Raw genomic sequence first — 20,883 nt, 5'->3', positions numbered from 1 at the left:
AACATTTTTACTAGCTTTCACTACCACACAACCTACCAGTATGGTTCGCAGAACTCAGATTTCAAATGATGGAATGGGTAAGAGCTCATCAGCTGTTCTACATGTCATTTAAAATGTGCTCCAAATAAATAGATAGAGAGATAAATAAGTAAATAAATGAATAAATGAAAGCCACAGCAACAGTTAAACAGAATCCCTAATAGATCACCTAGGGAAAGGTGAAAATTAACTGTATAAAGGTTTTTGAGGTGCGCCTACCTAGAGATAGGCCTTCAGCTTTGGGGAGAAGTACACTACCACATTACAGCTCCAAAAAACTGACTTTATGCCTTAAGACTCTGGAGAACAATCAACTGGAAGTTAGAAAATCGTTTTTGGTAAGTGACAAGAATGATTTAGTGTTTTTATTAAATGACTTGGATTGTTAAGTTGAAGATTTGATTTAAAAACCTCTGTATTCATTTTGGAGCAAAGGAATAACTGAAGCTCTTAATAAGAAACCAGCTCTGAAGTGAATTAGACTTTAAATATTAAACTCTCAGTAATAATTAGATAAGCAATAACTTGATTCAGCAAACATTTCTGACGTAATAGTACAGGTCAGAGCTTTAACAGGTAACCACAACGTACAGGAAGACAAAGCTATGTTCTGATGACTGGAACTTAATAGTGCCTTCTCTGTGCTCTGCCATCCACCAGATAAAGGAAGAGGAAGAGAGGAAAAGTCACAAGCTTGAAAGAGCCAACTGTTGACTGTATTACAACCACTGAATGCCATCTCTTTCAGGGTACCAGAAAGTAATCCGCAGACTTGCACAACAGTTATCAAGAACTTACATGTTCATTTCATGGAATGTTTTTCTTTTCCAGTCCCATCTCTATAAGCCAGAGGCTTTAGGCTGTTTACTACAGAATTCAGAAAGGGCTACAGAGCAGTAACTTTTGCCTACAACAGAACTTAACCTACTCACTAGTTCAGTGGCCTTAAAATGTAGCTGATGTGCAGTTCATGGGCAAGCTTACAAAGAAGGCCTCAAGGTACCACAAAGCAGGGAGACAAAGACTACTCAGTTTCTGAAGTTATGTCAAAGAATGGAAAGACTTCCGAGTGGTCCTGGTAACCACTTCAGTGAGAATCTGTAGTTCCTTCTGTATTCCTATATGCCTTAGCTGTTACCAAGTGGCAATGAATATGGTGACATTTCTAGTCTCTATTATGAACTCCACCAGAAAGGGCCTTCAATTACAATTCAGAGGATTGGGAGCCAGCAGCACTACAGACTAACTGCTACTAAATGAATGTTGTCTCATTAAGTCAGAAGGCCTATCAAGACCACTTCGAAAAGAACAATTTACATTTGAGCTGAGGACTCAATCATCTTCCTGAGATTTACGAGGCAAGAGCAACTGACAAAAAGCTTCAATTATTGATCTTGTATTCTGAAGAGGTTTCTGAGTATGTTGATAGGCACAAGAGTTGCAGTATTTGTTCTTAAACAAACTGCCAAGTGAATGAGCACAGCGACAATTAGCATGGACCTTCTCATTCTCTGCTAGCTCTGATGTACAGCAGAAGGGAAAAAAAACACCCTAGAAAACTGAAGGACAATACAAATAGTAAACCATTTTTAGGCAAGGCTGTTTTGGGCCTGTCACTGAAAGAACCTGGTAAATCATGGCATTAAAACACCTGGTTTTGCCCTGAACTTCAGAAATTTGATTTTCTGGGATTGCTACTAAAAAATTAACAGTTTCAAAAAGTAAAATTCCTGGAGCCCTGACATAGGTGCCCAAGGCCAGCATTTCCTGAGAACGTAAAGGAGTAACTCTTACTCTGTAGCAAGGAAGACATATAGAAAATAATAGTTTCTTAAGAAACAAAACCCACATACGGGCTGTCTCATTTATATTCTTAACATCCAGGACCATGTTTGCGTAGCCATCTGTACAATTCATAACAGTTCTTAAGTCCCCTTTCTAGGCCACTGGCCTAGAAATGACAAGAGATTCAGCCATACTTTTCTGGCATTTTCTTCCTGTATGGAGATCTTCAAAGGACTTTGCATTTCTTTCCAACCAAGCAGCAGTCAGATATTTTAAAATAGGGATACTTCATACCTACGAGTAGTATTTCACTCAATTTCAACAAGATACTTCCTAGGCTTGTTTCCAGACCCCATATGAGTCTGTTCTAGTATCTGAACATACTGTTTTCTTTTCCACTAAATGACAGAAATCTGAAGGGGTTCTTTGGGTCTAAAGGGTCACTTCTGAAAGCTTGCTGGAGAAATACTTTGGGAAGAAGAGAGAAGCAAGAAACAAGTAAAAAAGAAGTTGAGCTACAGGACAAAGCAGCAGCAGAATCCTAACAATCCTCATGTCATTACAGAAAAGAATCAACTTCCCTTGGGAGACTGCAATCTAATGCTGTGAAAAGAAAACTGTTCTCCTCATTAACTTTGCAGAAGAGACTTAAAACAAAACGCTAGTGTGCTTACTCCTACTCTTATTGAGGGAAAGGTTTGACTTTGCAGATTGGAATTCCAAAGGTTCCCATACTCTAAGGGCTTCAGTGGCCATTTCACAAATTATAAAGTGTGTCCAAAGCACCAATGAATTCCTACCTTGTTAGAACAACAGAAGGAGTTCTCTAATCTATAATCTAAGCCTGTCTGAAACACGTTTTCAGAAAAGTACTTGGGGGTAGATGATGCCACTTAATTTTTAGCCAGTGAGAATGGTCTTTTCTCACAATAACCAAGCCAATTTACCATCATTTACACCTCCAGTCTGAAAAGCCTTGGCATTAGAATTCCTTCCATTTGAGGATAACTTGTACCGCAGTGAGGACAAGCGTGATAGTTTAGCCTTAAGATTTTCCAGATCCAGTCTTTTATTTGCAGTTATAGATTAACCATATAATTTACTTGGACAGCCCGAAGGCATTAACAACAGGAAAAAAAACCAACCCTTTTGGATTTTCATTACTGGGCACAGAACAAGTAACAGCAGAAAGCAGGGTAACTGAAAGAACATGAAGTCCTACAAAATTTAAGAACAGGCAGATTCTAGATTTGGAAGCTGGAGATCTGTCACCTTTAAAATGGGAACCACAAGAATCAAAAATAGTTGCAAGAATCCCTTACAGCCTGTTAATGAAAAAAAATCCCTTAAACTTTGCATAATCAACAAATGACCACTTTGATCTTTTCCTCTCATGTGAAGTCTTCTCTTCAGCTGTTTATATTCGGTCAATATAAGCTAATTCAGCAGGTTTTGTGGAAGGGGTTTCCCCACAGCTAATCCCTGGGGAACTTTAGGGACAAGCCTTGACACAAACTCAGTCTGTAAATAAGAAGATATTCCCTGCAAATAAAACGCATTTTTAACAAGCCAGAAAAAGCTTTCTGAAGCAGGACAGTTTGGGACCTAGCTGCCATTTAAGCAAATGGATCATAGGGGATCCCACACTCCTAGCACTACTACAGTGCTCAATGTTTTCCTTCTCCATTGCTGCAAATTGTTGGGTGAAACAGGCCTGGAGGAGAAGAGGAGTGAAATGAAAGCTGTACCCAGTAACTAAAGTTATCTGTTAAATTTGTACTAGTGGAATCAGGATCCAGAAAACGTTAACATCAGCTGAAGCAGTAATTCAGCAATAAAGTATGATCAGTGGTTTTTAGTCCACTGGAGCAGGTGGAGAAGACAAGCAAATTATCTCAGATGGCTTTTAGTACTTTTAAATTATTTCTTAACATAACCTTACACATTTTCACTTGTGAACTCACCAGGCAATTGGCTAAAAAAGAGGATTAAGATACAACCACTTTCATCCATCATTAATATCCACATCAGAAATCAGATTTCATTCCTGAGCTGAAAAAGTGTAATAAAAATCACCAAGACTACTTTACAGTATCCTACGAAATCCTAAATTAAAAGCATTACTTAACAGCTTGTTCTGTAATACATGAGTTCAACATTTCAAGTCTCTCTCAGTTACATTAGAAAAAGTATGCAGTCAACTACAATCAAAGTTAAAACAAAAAAGTGTCTGTGATCTAAGGATCATTATTCCAGATCTGTTGTGAATCAGTGAAAAGGAGAGTAGCAAAGGACATACCTTGGAACTGCTCCCAAAACAATCAAGTTGGCTTTTTGTTTGTTGTTTCCAATTACAGCATTTTTCATATCTCTGTAAATCCAGAAAGAAAAACAAACCCTGGTAAATTATGCTGAGGTACTGAGGGCTTAATCTATAGAATTTACTATTTCCATGAAGGCTTATCAAGTAGTCTTCCACATGTCCATGCTGCACCTACAGGACTGGGGAGTGCTTTAGGGCAGAGTTTCCACAGCCCACACATAAATACCCCAGAGCTCTGGGATTCCATTATATCCCAGTTTAGGCAAGTAAGCAAAACCCCAAACTCTCTCACATGCACACCAGACATGAAGAAGTCTCATTATTGAGGAAAACTAGATATACTGGTTCTTTGTGCCCATATATTCAACTAGACTTCCCAAATAAAAACCCCACTATTGGTTGGGAAATCAAGTGTTGGTAATTTAAAGTATTAACTGAATATTCTACTGGGTGCAGGAAAAAACGAGCTGGAAATAAATAAATTTAAGAAAAGAAAAAAAGGAGGGGAAAAAAAAGGAAAAGAAACAAGGAACTATCACCAGTCTCCAGAGACCAGGCTTTCACTCTCCTCTTCACCATAGGCTTCCTTTTATGAATTTCAGCAGGACACCTAAATATCTGTATGTCAAAATCCCAGGAATAAAGTGGAAACAAAGGCATTTTCCTGTCTTGGTGTTACTGCAAGGTTAAATATATTAAAGACATTCATACTATGGTAAAGAAACAAGGGAAGCATTTTGGGAAGAGGTCACTGGTTGCACATACTAAGAAGTCCTGTGAAAATGTGTGATTTGCAACTGTGTTGTTCAGAAAATTGCTACTGTATCCTGAAAACCATCACTGCCTTTTAAAGATTGAACATCTATGAACATCCAAGGATTTGAAAGCCAGCAACTTATGAGCAGGTTCAGAAAAATCAAGATGACACATTTCTAGGAATCTTCCTAGCTGCAGGGATATTTATAAGAGCAGAAAACAAAACCAGTCCAAATTCAGATAATTCTTCACCAACAAATTCTTTACCAACAAAACAATATTTATTATTATGGTGTTAGTAGTTGCAAAATTAGTAAATTAATCACTGGCTAACTATGTCCATAATTCATTCAAGTCACTTGGGAGCTTTAGTGGTTGCTTTAAGTTAGCGTATTTTTTTGCCATTATATCACTCTTTCTGTCTATCTACAAATCTTAAAAAAAACATAGAGTAGCCTTGTTCTTTAAGATCTACCCTGCCCTGCATGAACACTACAGAGACCTTGGGTACCCACTGAACGTGCCAATTCCACGGCAATAAGAAGTTGTCCCAAGTGTTAGATTCACTCCATCAGAGTTATAAAGAACTCTATAGCCAAGGCAGCCAATATCTGGACTGCCATAAACAGAACCTTTATAAACCTCAATTAGTAAAAGGTAATTGCCCATTCCTCCTGAAGTATGTCTCCATGTGACTCACTCTCCCGTTGCACAGTTACCCAGCCACAGAAGACTGCTCTAGGAATCTTAAGCAAATGGAGGCTGTCCAAGTTTTGCTAGTGATCTTGCAGCTCCAACAAGGGAGCAGCATTAAAAGCAGCTGAACGCTGCAGTTCTACATATCTCAATGCAGGCAGAGTCTGGAAACCACTTGACTTGTCAAGTGAGCCATTACTTAACGGGAATCTGCCTACACATCAGAGTTTAATGCAGCCGAGTATCAGCTTAAAATGTTGGACCTTGTGTTGTAGCTCCTGTAAGTTTGGTAACTTTACACCGCAAGACAGGAGGTAGAGGAGAAAGAGCAAGATCAGAAGACAGGCTAAACTGGAAGCCCAAGAAAGTTTAAGGAATGGACTTGAAGATTTCACTAACCTCAGAAACAGCACCTCAGTGGTTTCTATGCTGAATGCTTGATATGAAAGTATCCTGGTCATTTTTCAAGGTTTTTAAAATGCAAGAGTTGGTCCAAAACAGTGGCAGAAACAATGATCAGATGTCTCAAAGGAATGGAAACTGTACCAACAGATACGCTAGGTTCAGGCACTAAACTGCGCAAGCCACTCTAAGACTTCTAGAAAGGCTACCTCTCCCTGTTACCCTCAGGCGCCAGCTCCCAAAGTCATCAGAAAGGCTGCATCATGCCATGCATCCATGAAGGCATCCCGAGAAGCTAAAGAGAAGGCACTTGCCAAGCACTCTGAAGAATTACCAGACAGGCTTTGGCGACATTTTGATGTTCTGCTCAGGTGATTTTACACATTATTTGTGTTAAAAACAAACCAATCAACCAACCAACACACCACCCACAGACTTCTGTGACTCCTGTACCAACTCCACAAGAGAATGGCTTGATATCCTTATAACCATTTAGTATGTCCTAAGTACAGCCTAGAGAATTTGATTGAGAGCCCTTCAGAAGTGGCATGAACATGGCCAACTTCCATAACACTCACACTGAAAGGTCACAGTCCTGATCCGTAAACAATTCAGATGAGTTTCTCCATCCTAGTTCATGAAGTTCCTCAGAAAGGAAGATAGACAAAAAATATCACAAGCTTGAGATTTCTGACAAATCCAACACATATACATTTGACTGCTTCAACTTGCAAGCAAGTAAAATACCTTCAAGTTGGTAAGGTGACCGAAAACAGTCAGAGAGAGAACCCAGCAAAGATCACCATGTTTGCGTGCATTATGCCTTGGCACTCCCAAGTTCCATGCCACACCAAATCTGCCACTTACAGAAACGAACCTATTCAGTACAGAGGAAGCAAGATATGAAAACCAAGAATATCCTTAAAATACCATAATCCAATGTGGAATAGTAGAGGGTTCCCCCCCCCCCTTTACTATGAAAAATAATTATGTGATTCCACATTACATTTTATGGAGATTTCCCTCATCAGGAAGCTAATCTCCTTAAGAATCAAAGTGTCAGCACGTACTGTCTTAGTCTATCAGGTCTTTGGCGAATCATGAACCTTGGGAAAACTGAGGGCAAATCCCTTATTTGAAAACATCATCTCCAACAAGTTTGAGCTTGACTGATTTCAGATCCAAGACAACGTGAAATTAATTCAAGGAGAAAAAGCAGTAAAGATCACTATCTTCTACAAGAGATAACAAAGAAACCTCAGAAATCTGTAGTTCAAAACTGGATATCCACTCTACTTCTGAATGTCGTGTACACTGCTCACACCTCCCTGACAGGTGAAAAGGAGTCCTCGAAATGAGGAAAAAGGAAACAGTAGCAAAAAGGTGAGAACATCAAAAGAACAATTAGTCTATGGTGATTCTAGGCCTAATCTGAGAGAAGGCCATGATCCAGAAAAGGGAGATACACAGGCTTTCCAATAATCAGCTCCAAGCTCATAGGTTATCAATACAGCCAGACAACAGCACACTGTGAGCAGCTTCAGAAGAAAAATGCAGATATCCCCAGTGTCTCAGCCTCACAAAGGTGGCTTTCAACAGAGCCAAAAGTCAAAGCATGAAGCTTTCCTATGATAGAGGACTTAAGATGCATTTGAGGTTGGTTGGTTTTGTGTGTCAAATCTTCTAGTTTAGATTCTAACTATACTCATAGAATGAAATAACCTGAATTACAATAATTTTAATGCATAGATTTAAAATCTGATAGCTGATATTTATGCCTACATTTACCATAATGCAATAAAGTAATTCATATTATTTTTCAAACAGGATAATATAGGCTGCCAACAACAAAATATGGCAAAGAGATCGTAGCTAAGCACTTGGAAATATCACTTCCTCAACTGCTGAACCAGCTTTTTCCATCCCTTATTGCTTCTGAAAAATAAGAATATAGTTTCATCAGTTCAATCCTGTGACCAGTCAGTTTTAAATTATGAAACCAACTAGAGACTGGAGGAGCAGAACAACATATTTTCCTCCTACAAACTCTAGAAGAGTGTGGGGGGCAGAAATTATCAGGTGAGGTTTATCAGCTTTAAATCTTCTGGAACACAGTAACCCAGAAGCAATCAGTTCAATTAAACAACTGTAAATAAAATGCAATGCATACTAGATTTTAAGTGTATTAGCACAGTAGGAATGTTTAAAATAAAATAGTTTAGGAGTACATTAAAATCACCCCACCCTAACTTCCATACAAATGACAAGAGTTACAAGAGGAACTAATCTGCCAATTGTGTATTAAGTTTTATGGTTTATATGGTTTTATTCTGATGCTTCATGTGTCATTGTTCAAAGGCACCATCTCTAGCCCACTTTAGATAAGCAAGAAGCAATATTAAATAGAACAAGTTGTGAGTAAAATACAGGTTTTGAGTTTTAATGATTCCTAGCAAATAAAAAAATATTATGACATGTGTGTCCTAAGAAAATCAGCATTTCAGTCGGTCCATGTAAGTTATTACTGTAGAAGCAGCTTAAGGTGCTGAACCTCTTTCTAAGCAGAAATCATTGAAGTTCAACTTCTCCATGAAGTTGGTCTAGTTCAGGGTTCCTCTCACCAGAAGTGTCTGGCCAGTACTTAGTGTCCAGCTCTCTGACATGGTGTGAGCCAACTTCCAGTGGAGAAGGGACAGACCTTAAAGCATTGCCAGCAAGGCCCAAAACCTGCCTCTCTTCTGCAAAAACAGCACGAGAAAGCAACATGGATACACAGACTCCTCGATGACAATTTGGTTGTTACCTACATTTTTAAATACAGTAAATCAAGCACAAACGTAAGAAATTTTAACTTTCTGATAGGAAGCCCTGGAGCTTTCCTGTGTCACTTTCTAGCAAAGCAAACCAAAAGAACTTGAAACAAGCTAGTGTAACTTACTAAGGAAGCAGCAACAGGAACTACACAGAAGAGGAGGAAATAAACAGCCTGCATGATATTTTCTCATGTCTTTTGAAAATAGAGTAGGTGGCCATATTTAAGAGGTTCCTAGACAGAGAACATCAAACATGAGATGAGCAATCACAGAAGTAAAAGCAGTCCTACACACTTCAAGCCAATGCTTTCACTTTTAGTACGAAATGACATATTTACAAGGGATTCCAAGAACATTACGCACACAGAGGAAGCACCCAAAAAAATGCACTGTCAGAGCAGAAGATCTACCAAAGGCTGATCAAAATTATGAACAATAGAATGACGCAAAGCATCATTCTGAAAAGGGTTTTAAAAACTCAAAATGCAACTGTATAAAAACCTGAGGTACTGGGAGCTGATAGAAGGACGTGGACCAAAAAGAAACTGTCTGCCCCAGCCTCAGGAGGGTTTCCAGGTTTCGGTATCACATAAACCAATAGTACCTGCACAGACTGGACTCGAGTTAGAAGCTAACTGTACAGCTTTGACAATTATGCTTTCTGTAGCTTTTACCTCCTCTTCCTTCTCACTTCCTCCCACTCTCCCATTTTTATGGACAGATGCAAAACAATGAACAACAGAAATTAATGACAAATTTTGCATGTTAAAATGTGTCCACAGTTACGTTGAAAGAATTAATTTCCAAGATGGACACTACTAGGGCTTGGACATCTGTTAATTACCCAAAAAACAAGTTGTTCTCTACCCCTTTAGCAGGGAGTATGTTTGTACTAACATGATTATTAGTCCAACCAAGTGAATAAAAATGTTAACAACTCCTGCCAACTAAAGTAAGCCACAGAAATCATAAATCAGCTTGTTTAAGGTTAATCATCAGGTTGGGAAGAAAAGTTCCAGGATTTCTAATCCCATTCAGAAAAGAAAATAGCACACAGAGACACTGTTACTCAACGTGTTTGAGTTTTAACACTTAGAAATTGCTACACAATTAACATACAGTGCAAACTAAAACTCAACATTCAAACAAGGAAACCCTAAAATCCATGGTTGTTCCCAATCTTAATTCTGTACTCTCAGACACTGCATAAAATCATAGTGCTGTAGAAAAATAGCAGATGGCTATAATTACAGCAATGCAGAACACTAAATTTAACACACATAATCCTAAAAGTGACTGTTTAATCCAACTTCTCCAGATCACAATGCCACAGAAACCACTTGAACTCCTACCTGAAGTCTCCTCTTTGGAGAGACAACTTACCTTATCATAAGTTTTCTCGCCAAGGAAAGTCTACTAAATACAAAGGTCAGCTATTTCATTGATTCATAACTGCAGTTAGAAATACTTATACCTTATTCCTACCCTTAATCTACCCAGGTTACCAGTACTTATCTTGCTATATGTGTAACAGACTGAAGAAACCTCACATATCAAATCTTTACTTCCATATAAGAACTTCCATCAGCCAATTCACATGCTAGACTTCTATATAAAGCTTAACAACTTCAGCTCTCCACGTCTTTGGCTGCAGTTTCAACTCAAGTTCCTTTCAAATCTCCAGGCTGACTGACAAACCACGAGATGCTGCTTTTCCCACGTGTCTCTCAAGCATATTTTATTGCCTCATCCTTTACACTATGTCTTAAAATTGGGCTACAAGTTGCACGATCAATAGAAAAAAACTGCCTACTCAACTTTAAGAATGATGCAGCTCAAATTTAAAATGCTGAAGTCAGTGGAGGATGGGAGTTGAGCTAGCTTTTATTATGTAAACTTTTTAAACCAAAAAAAACCCCAACCACACAAGCCATAGCTGGAGCTCTATATATCAGCATTTCATGTTCAGCTTCAATCTCTGTTATTTAAATAAACTAGGTCATAACAGCAAAGAATTATCCAAAGAGAGGTGTGGGGAAAACAGCTGCAGTTCAGAACTCTGGGAAACTGAGACATCTCCTGCTCTGTGACACCAGCTCAGCAAAGGACTTTTTTCACCATCCCAAAACAGACAAACCACCCAAAAAGAACAGCCTTCACCACTGTTGCTTCAGGTGAATGAGCCAGACCATCAAACATCACTGTTACTTTTTGGTTTTTGTGCCTTGATCTTCCCCCAAGAGTATTTCCCCTCCCTTGATGAAGTAGTGCCTTCAGCATTTAGCAGTATATCCCACAGTTGAAGCAAAACTTAAATGAAACTTCATTAAGCAAAGAGGCATCCTGTAACACTACATTCTTCTAGCACTAGTTTACATTCACTGCTGCTCAGTTTAATGTTATTTTTGTCCATTTTCCCATTTTAAGATCACCCATCATTATCTAATGAATGTTGTCCACCACAAATCATTCACATAGAGAACTTCAGTTTCATTTAGTACAGGAAAACACCTTAAAATGGCCTTCCAGCACCTGCTTAGCTATTCTAAGATATGAGCTCGTAATATGTTGTATGACACACTGAGTACTTCAGCTTAGGCCAGCAATCACTGAAGGATCACCAAAACCTTTCCATTTGACATAGCTGCTACCCAGTCTGAAGTCTTTCTGGTATGAAAGTACAGCCTCAGATTTTTAGATCCAAATAGCTGTCACCTAAGATGATGTACTGGCCTCTGTACACTTTAGTCATGCCCAAATTTCCTTTTTCAAATGGATGTTAGCAAGAGCTCCCTAGGACAGAAACTCCAAAATTTATCCATATCCAAATAAACTCATTCTACATATGGGGGATTTACTGGCCATTGCAGACAATGCATGTTTGAAGTATGTTTTAGCAAGTAAGTTTACCAGCTAGCTTGCCTGCTACTTTACAATTCCCAAAGAGAAGAAATTAAAAAGGAATCTTAACACATTTAAACTATCAGTTCAGCACCAGCAACACAGCACACACACTGAAATCAGTTTAATCATCTGGTACACAAATTAATTGGTAAGCAGAGTTCTGCCCTTTGAATGTTACTGGAAATGTCAGCCCTTTACAGGGAGCTAGCCTGAAAGAACATAGTTCCACACTGCAAACTAAAAATGAACTTGTTTTGGAAGATAAGTAAACTCAATGGTTTTAATGCTGAATCCAATCAAGTTGAACTGGCAGCTTAGAACCAAAAAGTCAAACTCTAAATATTAAGAATCACAAACTCAGTAGCACTGATGATTTTGTGGCACAGATCCCTCAGGCCAAACCTCCAGTTCATTCTTTGTAACACCCCCATACACCCTCCCAAAGGGCATAACAGCTATTTCTCCCTCAGCTGCCCGCTCCATTTTGCCCTCCTTTAAAGGCAACCACTCTGCATTTGTCTAACAGATTCATAAGGTTAAGCTGAACTCTGAATAACCTCACAGCATTCAACTGTGCTCAGCTTGAAGTTTGCCACAAACTCAGACCTCGAAACTTCTGTGACCAAGACTCACTTGATTTTCTCCAGCTACATCAGCTAGTCTGACAGAAGTTGTTTCTCCTCTCTCATCCTACTTACAGCCTCAAACCATCACAGCAACAGCAGTACTCTGAGGCTGGCATCAAGAGAGGGATTTGGGAGAAAAATGGCTTCATGCCCTTCTGAAATGCAGCACTGAAGCATATTCATTAATCATCAATCCTTCCTCACAGACTCACAGTGTCAACTGCAAGGCTTGAAATATTAAACAACCCCATTAGACTGAAGACTGCTAGCCAAATGGAATAGGGACAGCTAATTTCCTAAGGTTTAGCCCACCTCTAAATATTAGACCAGGAGACAGAATAAAGAAGAATTTGCTTGCAAAAAAATACTATTATGCATCTGTACCTTTTGCTGCATTACAAAGAAAGCACAAAAGCAGGAGAGTATCTTATTCTATGACAGGAACACCCTTCCTATTGCATCTTCCTGTCTTTACCTACACTATTCTTCTATCTGACTCTACAAAACCTATTATATTGAAAACTGCTCTTCACAGAGCACTACATCATTCTCAAATGATGTTTGAGGCCTTTCAATTTCATCTTCTCTCATTCTGAAAAGCTTGTCTAGCTATTGTCTCAGCTTACTTCTTGAAAGGGAGAAAAAAACCCAAATGGAGTAGTGCTCCCAGCACCCTCTCAGCATCACCTAAACCTGCCCAAAGTTCTGTCAGATTCTGCAACCTAAAGAACAAGCTTTCCATTTCTGAGCCACAAGGAGCCTACCCTGCACTTCATGAAGTATTAACAGAGGAGACTCAGGAGCCTCTTCCCTCAACACATGAATGACACTGCACAAAAACAACGCTTCACAAAATTGCATCACTTGTTCTTAGCCAATTAGACCTCAAAGTTCCCTATTGCATCTGCAAGAATATGTATTTACTACAGAGTACTGCCTAGGAGATAAAAGAATCGGTCAAAAATATAGGCAAAGTATAACAGGAACAACCCTCTAAGGACTGCTCTGTTTCCACAGGGCCATTCTGGTGAACGCTGAAGCAAGAGAATACGCAAAGAACAAAGCATGGCTCCTGCAGAAACTTTAGGTTCAGAAATGCCCATTGAGAGACTGGAAACATGATTGCATATGTTTGGGATACACGGTGTGAAAACAAGTCCTGTTCATTATTTAGTGTTAAAAGGTTTGTTTAACAGGACATGAAAAACAAGAGGCAGAAGTAGCATCTTCATAACTGTCTGAAGGGGGTACCTGTTGCTCCATTAGAACTGAGATGGGAATTTCTTCTCTTCCCACTCCATGAAGCTGCCTGTTGTATTTCACAGCTTTGTCTGAAGGCATGTGTGGAACACTGCACTGATGCCCTCGTTCCAATTGCCATAGCTGAGAAATACAAGACACCATTATACAGTCACCTAAACATGTGCCTGGAACATTTTTTTTCAAATCCAAGAACACACAAGTGAAAAAAGCTGTATGTCGAAAACACACACAATTTGAGGTGTTCCCAATTCATTTCAAAGCAACCAACCACAAAAGAGACACAAAACAGGTTTTGTGAAAGCCGTGTGGGTTTGGGTTTTTTTTCTCTGATTTTGACTACCTTCTGGTATCTTCTGCTTGAAGAAGGCAGAAACCATCAGGCAGTACAACACATCTTCAGTCAAATACAAGTCCACTGTCCCTCAGAGGAGCTTTTAACACATACCTAACTTTGCATCCGAGAACCTACCACAAAGGTAAGCCAAATCACGTTTTGGTCGTACTAAAATGTCAGTTTCAGAGCCTTCAAAACACTAAGCATAACCACTAACCACTGCAGTGCTGCCAGTCTAAGTCTGCAGGGACCCTAAAAACGTAACTGTCAGATTCAAAGCAGTCCACAAGTTCTTACCCATATGCCAACTATCATACTTTTCTTATCAACAACACAAATTCTCAAACACTCAAAATCATACTGTGTAGAATGCACATATAACTCCAACTAAATATACTGCATAGATCTGTACCAGTGCTCCCACCACATGCTCCTTGGGAAAAAGGAAGATACTGTCGACAGACACTTGGAAATTGGTTCTTCAGTACCAAGTACCATTTCTATAGGACGTTTTGCTCATTATTTTGAGAAAGAAAATGCTCACACAAGTTTGGAAAATGCTTGTCTAGTAACCGCAGCTGGCTGGATAAGCACATCCATAAAGGACAGAAACAGCAGCAGCAAAGGAATTCTCAGTACATCAAAGATGATTATTTACAGGCCTTAAAAGATGACACCCTCTGACTGCTGACAAACAGCCTGATGAGAAACAGTTGGGACCCTGAGTAAGCTAGATTTGTCAGAAAGAATGCTCCTTTCCACACCAGCCCTTAAGATGGACTTAAATAGCTCTTCATAAAATGGTAGGTTGCCTCTTTGAAGACATCAGGTAAATGTAAGAATGACAAAAAGTCTCTCAAAGATGCCCCAGACCAGCAAATAAATTAGAGGACAAAAATAGGTATGAGTCTTGCAGCTGAACAATGTGGTCTTGAGCTTAAGAGCAGATGAAAAGCAAATGATAGTCTAAGGATCACCACCCAGAATTGTTTAAATAAAATACTGCTGCACACAAAGCACAGAATAATGTTGCAGCAACAATCTTGGGACAAATTTAGCTCTTCCAACAATGCAGAAATTTACAGAGCTATCTATGTTCTGCTCCCCTGACAATACCAGCAAGATATTTTAAGAGAACACAGTATTTAATCCCCTACAATATCTGGCTGAGGTAATCTATGCACTGTCAATGCTAACATATTCAATAGCTGCATACCTGACACAAATGCTGACCTTGCAGAATGCAGTCAAAGCATACTTGAGAAAATCTGAACTGTAGAACAGTATGCAGAAGGTGAAAAGTTTAGGAGACCACCCAAGGAGTCACAAAGCAAACCTGGAAGGACCTCCCAGGCATAAGCATGGCTACAATGTAGATTTACAGGATGAAACTACTATATAAGCTCACTCATTTATAAAAACAGTAAATAGAAAGGTAAATACATACACTGCCAGACAGATGTGGGTATGAAGATGTGGGCCTGGCACACTTTACATAGTTTGCTATCACATACAGTAAGAGGTAGTAGTCATCCTTGTAAGAATCTCAACATTTCCAACCCTGAACTGAAATTGATGATTTACTGACAGGTACACACAATTCTGCCCTTCCTATCTACTATCAATACCCAGATGAACGTAATAGAAACAATGTGAACAGAAGATCTGCAAGAAACCTGACATTTTGAAATAAGATCAATGGAACCACATACAGCAGCACTGGGCAAATGGGAAATGGTTTCTCAGTTTTCCCCTGAGGCAGAAAAGGAACAAGCTCCTAGCCAGGTAAGACTAGGACTAGATCTTCTGTCTGGACAGAAGAAGATTCTGAACAATTCATGGGAAAGAAAGGAAAAGAAGACACTTGATCATTTAAATACTTTCAGAATGTGTGATTAAAAGCTATCTCAAGTTACAAGATGACAACTGGACTGGCATGATTTTCCAGTTCAAGAAGCATTTAGCTATATTCTGCCTTTATCGAACCTCATTCAGAAGTCAGTTTTCATTGAAATTACAAGGATGCAATTAAAAAAAGCCCCAAATCAAAGTTCACTCAAGTGTCTTTAACACCATATGAAGAACATGACTATTGTTAACTGAAAACAACCTGCAAAACCAAAGCCTCTTAAGACAGCCTATTTTCCGATCCGTGATATTCGTATCTTTCCATCAACCAAATTCAAAATCTAGGTCATCAGTATTTTCAGCCAGGATGAAGGGGGGTAACCCACAACACATCTCAGGAATCAAAGATTTGCAGCAAATTATGCAGAATATCTAGTAAGGCTTCTGACAGACAGTTCTGGTAGAACTTTAATCCTCTTCTACTCCACCTCCTAACTATCAGTTCATTCCAACTTCAATACTTCTTCAGATACCCTGAAGCCAAAAGAAGGGCAAAGCAGCATCTTTCTGCCCGAAGAAAATCTTGGCCTGACAGCAACTTTTAATACATACACTATTCTAAATTCTATTTTTAGATACACACTTTTCTAAATTGGACTGTTTCACACCCACCCACCAATATCCCAAAAGTAGCTAATCTACCACAGAGGATTGCTAAGTGTCAGGAAAGATACACTCTCAGAACTAGGATTTTAACCAGAGCATCACAAATATGGTTTACCATCCAAATCTGCCCTTTGAAAGCTATTGTGAAATAAATTGGCATTTTCTTGTCTTGAAATGCAAGAAAAGCATCTCAGCATAGAATCCACTGACATCCATGGACAAGATGAAGAATTTCAGATGTTAGCTGAGACAAAGATACTGCCCAAAACTTTTGTTTCTGGGAAATCAGTTATACTTCAAAAGACAGGGAAGGGATTACCAAGGGTTGTGGGTTCCAGCCCTTAGAAAAGAAAGGAGAGCAGGGAGGAAGCACCACCTGGGGCTTGGACATCTGCCAAGGAGAAAACAGGGGCTCAGTCAACCCACCTGGACATAGGACGAGGCACATCCTTGCTCCTGGGACCATCACACCAGCCCTTACAAATAGTGGACTAAGAAAGTCAAGGGGTGGAAGCAAAACCAGACTCTCCTACAGTGAAGAGTTAAGAACCTGTACACAGTTACAGTTAAGTACAAGTTTTTATACAGGTAAGGGGGTATTTCAATCAATAAAGTTTCCAGGGCATTTTCATGTATTTTGTGTTTTTCGTGTATTTCAAAGGGACACCAATTCTGATATGTTGCCCCTGGGACACCACCTGGAATAATTTTTTTCACCTGCTACTGGAAAACACCTCTGACTGTCCTAAGCAACACAACCAACACTTTTGGCTTTTTGATCCACTTGGTCCTTCGATGTCTTCTGGCTATATAGCCACAGCCAGCAAGTTACTGGTAAGCCTGGAAAGGCCTGGTTTTACCACCAAAAGTCTGTCCTGGGCAAGGACTTGTTTGCCACATTGTGTGTGATTACAATGAAAAGCTTATAGCCCAAGGACAGCAAGAAAACAACTAGATCTTTACACCAGTTCTACTACCTATTCAACAGGGCAAGTCTTCTACTCTCTCTTTCAGTGATTACCCCTTATCACTGGCACACAGCAGAGTACTGAAATAGAATTTGCATCCAAATTAATTTCTATGGAAGCATTTTCTTTCAGCTTGCAGTTCCCATCAGTAAGATAGAGGCCATGCATTAAAAAAAAAAGGGAAGAAAAGCAAACACTCAGGCACAGCAGCAGGGGAAAGAGTGAGAGGCAGGTACACTGGCTTGGCAGTGGAATAAGAGTTTCAACAGACCTGGAAGAGGAGCGAAATGTGACCAAAAGGAAGAAATGTCCCCAAACAAAACTCTGACTGTCCACAGAATGTTTAACCTCATTTCTGGCAACTGGGAGGCTGTGTTATGAACCATATGCACTTCAGAGTGATAGTCTGCTGAAACAATGCTGTCACCTTCACATCAAAACTTTTCCAACAAGACTTCTCAAAAAAAGATGGGAAGAACTTCTAGCCCTTGACATAAAATTCTAGTGGAATTCAAGTAAACCTAGCCCATGTACAACCAACAGCCCAAATGTGTTTCAGATAACTTACATGACACCTTGCAGGACTTTCTGAGGATCGAGGTCGAATAATCTATCAACATAGTGGCGGCTACTCGCTGTTACCTCCTGTGGAGAAAGGGGGAAAAAAAAAGCAAGACTTTAAATACTTTATATCAAATCATTAGATTAGACATTAGGAAGAAATTCTTCACTATGACGCTGGTGAGGCGCTGGCGCAGGGTGCCCAGAGAAGCTGTGGCTGCCCTATCCCTGGCAGTGTTCAAGGGCAGGCTGGACACAGGGGCTTGGAGCAACCTGCTCTAGTGGAAGGTGTCCCTGCCTGTGGCAGGGGGTTGGAATGATGAGCTTTAAGGTCCCTTCAAACACAAACCAGTCTGTGATTATACGATATAATGGCAGACAATGAGAAATGGCTAATGCAGCAGCAAGTCTACAAAATCTATCAGGCAAGACAGCAGCAAAACCATAGAATCATATTTAACTGTGTAGTATGTTACTGCTGGGCAACACTCACACAAACAATTAAGCCGGTGTTCAAGTGTGATTCAAAGATGATATACGTAATATAGATAACGTGTTATGAGTCAAACCAAGTTAACAGTGTCGATTATGAACAGGGCATGCAAGAAGAGTCTACTTCAGTTATGTTAAATTAAATTCCAATTTTATTATGTTTAATTACTACACAGAAAAAACACGAATCCCTGAAAGAAAGTTTGCAAGAGCAGTTAACGTTGCTCAAGAAGCACACCTGCAAACAGGCTCCCAAAAATAAGGAAGCCAGTATCAAGACATTTGTCTGTAACTTACTTTATCATGACATATCTAGACATTTCAGAGACTGTCCTTCTATAGAGCATCCCACATAGCTCCAACAGGGACAGCAGCACAATATTCTCTGTAACATCCCCACAGCTACTTTGTAAGACTCAAGTGAACTCTCCTCTCAGCAACAGGACCATGCTTGTAAGCTAAACATTTATGCACCAATGAATTGTTATTCCCTTTGAGAAGATCCAAAGTTGGCGATGGCAAACATTCCAGAAAATAAGGGTGGGAAAGGGGAAGGGAATTTTCCCTCCAGGGTCTCAGGAACACGTGCCAGGGTGCATTTCCATTATCTCTTTTCTTTTTTTCTTTTTGCCAGCTCAATTTTTCATTAGGCTTTTCATATTTTTTTTTCCTTTTGAATTTTCCTTGAAAGAAGCTGTAAGGGAATTGAAAACTCTTCCACGCTTTTGCAAGTATCTACTCTCAAGCTGAATCTGCTCCTGCTTCCCCACCCAGACCTCAGGAACACCAGCAGCATCTTGCCTGTAGTCTCACAGGAGAGGAGAATCATCTAGAGGTAGCAATGCTTCTCTGACTCCAGAAATACTATTAAGTTATGCCAATGAATTCTACAGCTTCATGTTCACCATGTAATGAAAGACAATACTGAGAACAGCAGTAGACTTTCATCTACCTGATCTATGTACTTATACATAAAAGTCTTCTAGGCTTCAGAGATCCCACTGCTTTCTAATAGCCTGGCTTTCACCCCATCAACTACTAGGTTTGCAATATGAAGACCATTCATATCCAGGCAAACAAGTTTTTCAAGTAGTCCCCCAAAACAACTTATCAACATCATCAGTTTTGTGGTTCTCTTACCCAGTGAGAACTTCCAAGGGAATAAAAGAAACAGCCCCAAAATTCAGTTCTTTTAAGCTGTATCCACGGTATACCTTTTGCATTGTTACTCCCAGGTAGTAGAACGTTGATGAGCAGCAGGATTGGGCAACCAGCACTGGCTGTTCTACATACTCTCAGCTTCCCCCAAGGAAACTAGCAGTAGTTGTCAGACCCCCTCCCGCCACACCAGCGCCCTGCCCACAGATGCAACCCATCAGCCTCCTCCCTGCAGCACAGGCCGTGCCGGGAGATCCCCAGCAGCTCCTACGAGAGGATCAGCATTTCGCTACCAAAACACCGCCCGCATGCTCCGCCAGCCCGCTGCACTTGGGAGAGACCCTGCTCCGCTCTGCCCTGCCGCAGCCGCGGTGTTACAGCGCAAAACGATGGCAGCGAAGCCTCTTTTTGCTGAATCGGAGTTTCGGGGGGCGGGAGGGGAGGTTGGCAAAAACATTTGCGGGAGAGCAACTGAAGAGTCTAAGTCGTGTCATCAGGTAAAACACGTTCGGAAGAGCCGGCACCTCTAACAAGAACAGGAACGAGCTCCTCAGAAAGAGGGAACGCCGTTCTGAAGAGAAACCCCCCTCGGGGAAGAAGTTGTTACCACAGGGGAGTGAGGGGGGGACACGACACACAAGACAACGAGCGCCCTACCGATGCCCGCGCCACCCCTGCGGCCCACCGCAGCCCGCCGGGCCCACTCCCGGTCGCCCCCCCCTCGCCACCGTACAAAGGGGCCGGTCAGGTGCCGGGAGGCCCCCACACACACTCCGCGCAGGCCAAGGTCAGGCCGAGGCGCGGCGCAGGGCCCGGCGGCACTCACCGAGAGGACGCTCATGCGGAGCGGCGCCTCCAGCACGCACGCCATCTTGGCGGACGCAACAGCAGCAGCTCCGGCGGCGGCGCCCTCACGCTCGCGCGCGCGCCGCTACCGCCGCCGGCGGGCACGGCCTCATGGCGGAGCGCAGCGCAGCGCCGCCGGGCGGGAGGGTTACGGGGAGGGAAGTAAGGCGGAGGGGGGGGGGGTTAGGAGGCGGGGCTCACTGACACCACGCTCCCTTCCGGCAGCCCGCCTCCAGCACCCATGCGCCGGCCGGCACGGCCCGCCCCGCTCCGGGCGGGAACCGCGTGTGGGCGCTGCGCGCAGGCGCGGGGCAGGGCGCGAGCATGGCTCTGAGGTAAAGGCCGGGCGGGTTCACCACAGCCGGTCGCGCAGCACCGCAACGGGCGCGGTGCGGGACACGGG

The 20,883-nt window shown here is 41.2% G+C and overlaps 1 protein-coding gene across 9 annotated transcripts in view; it reads right to left on the bottom strand.

The window, feature by feature from the left end:
* The window catches only part of ARMC8 (armadillo repeat containing 8), a 70,952-nt gene extending 50,270 nt beyond the window's left edge, over positions 1-20,682 (bottom strand). For 4 of the 9 annotated variants that reach the window (XM_030494175.1, XM_030494180.1, XM_030494181.1 and 1 more), the window contains exons 1-3: positions 20,461-20,595; positions 17,992-18,068; positions 4,124-4,195 (exon numbers count right to left, since the gene is read on the bottom strand). In XM_030494175.1, the coding sequence (XP_030350035.1) occupies positions 4,124-4,195; positions 17,992-18,068; positions 20,461-20,505 (194 nt within the window). In that variant the 5' untranslated portion in view covers positions 20,506-20,595. Of the gene's footprint in view, positions 1-4,123; positions 4,196-17,991; positions 18,069-19,690; positions 19,715-20,460 lie in introns of those variants that run through there. The other 5 variants (XR_003992547.1, XM_030494177.1, XM_030494179.1 and 2 more) reach the window with 5 other exon arrangements.
* Between the last annotated feature and the right edge of the window lie 201 nt (positions 20,683-20,883).

Source organism: Strigops habroptila, chromosome 8, assembly GCF_004027225.2.
Source record: "Strigops habroptila isolate Jane chromosome 8, bStrHab1.2.pri, whole genome shotgun sequence".
Classification (NCBI taxonomy): Eukaryota; Metazoa; Chordata; class Aves; order Psittaciformes; family Psittacidae; genus Strigops; species Strigops habroptila.
This window is presented reverse-complemented; position numbering and strand designations above follow the sequence as displayed.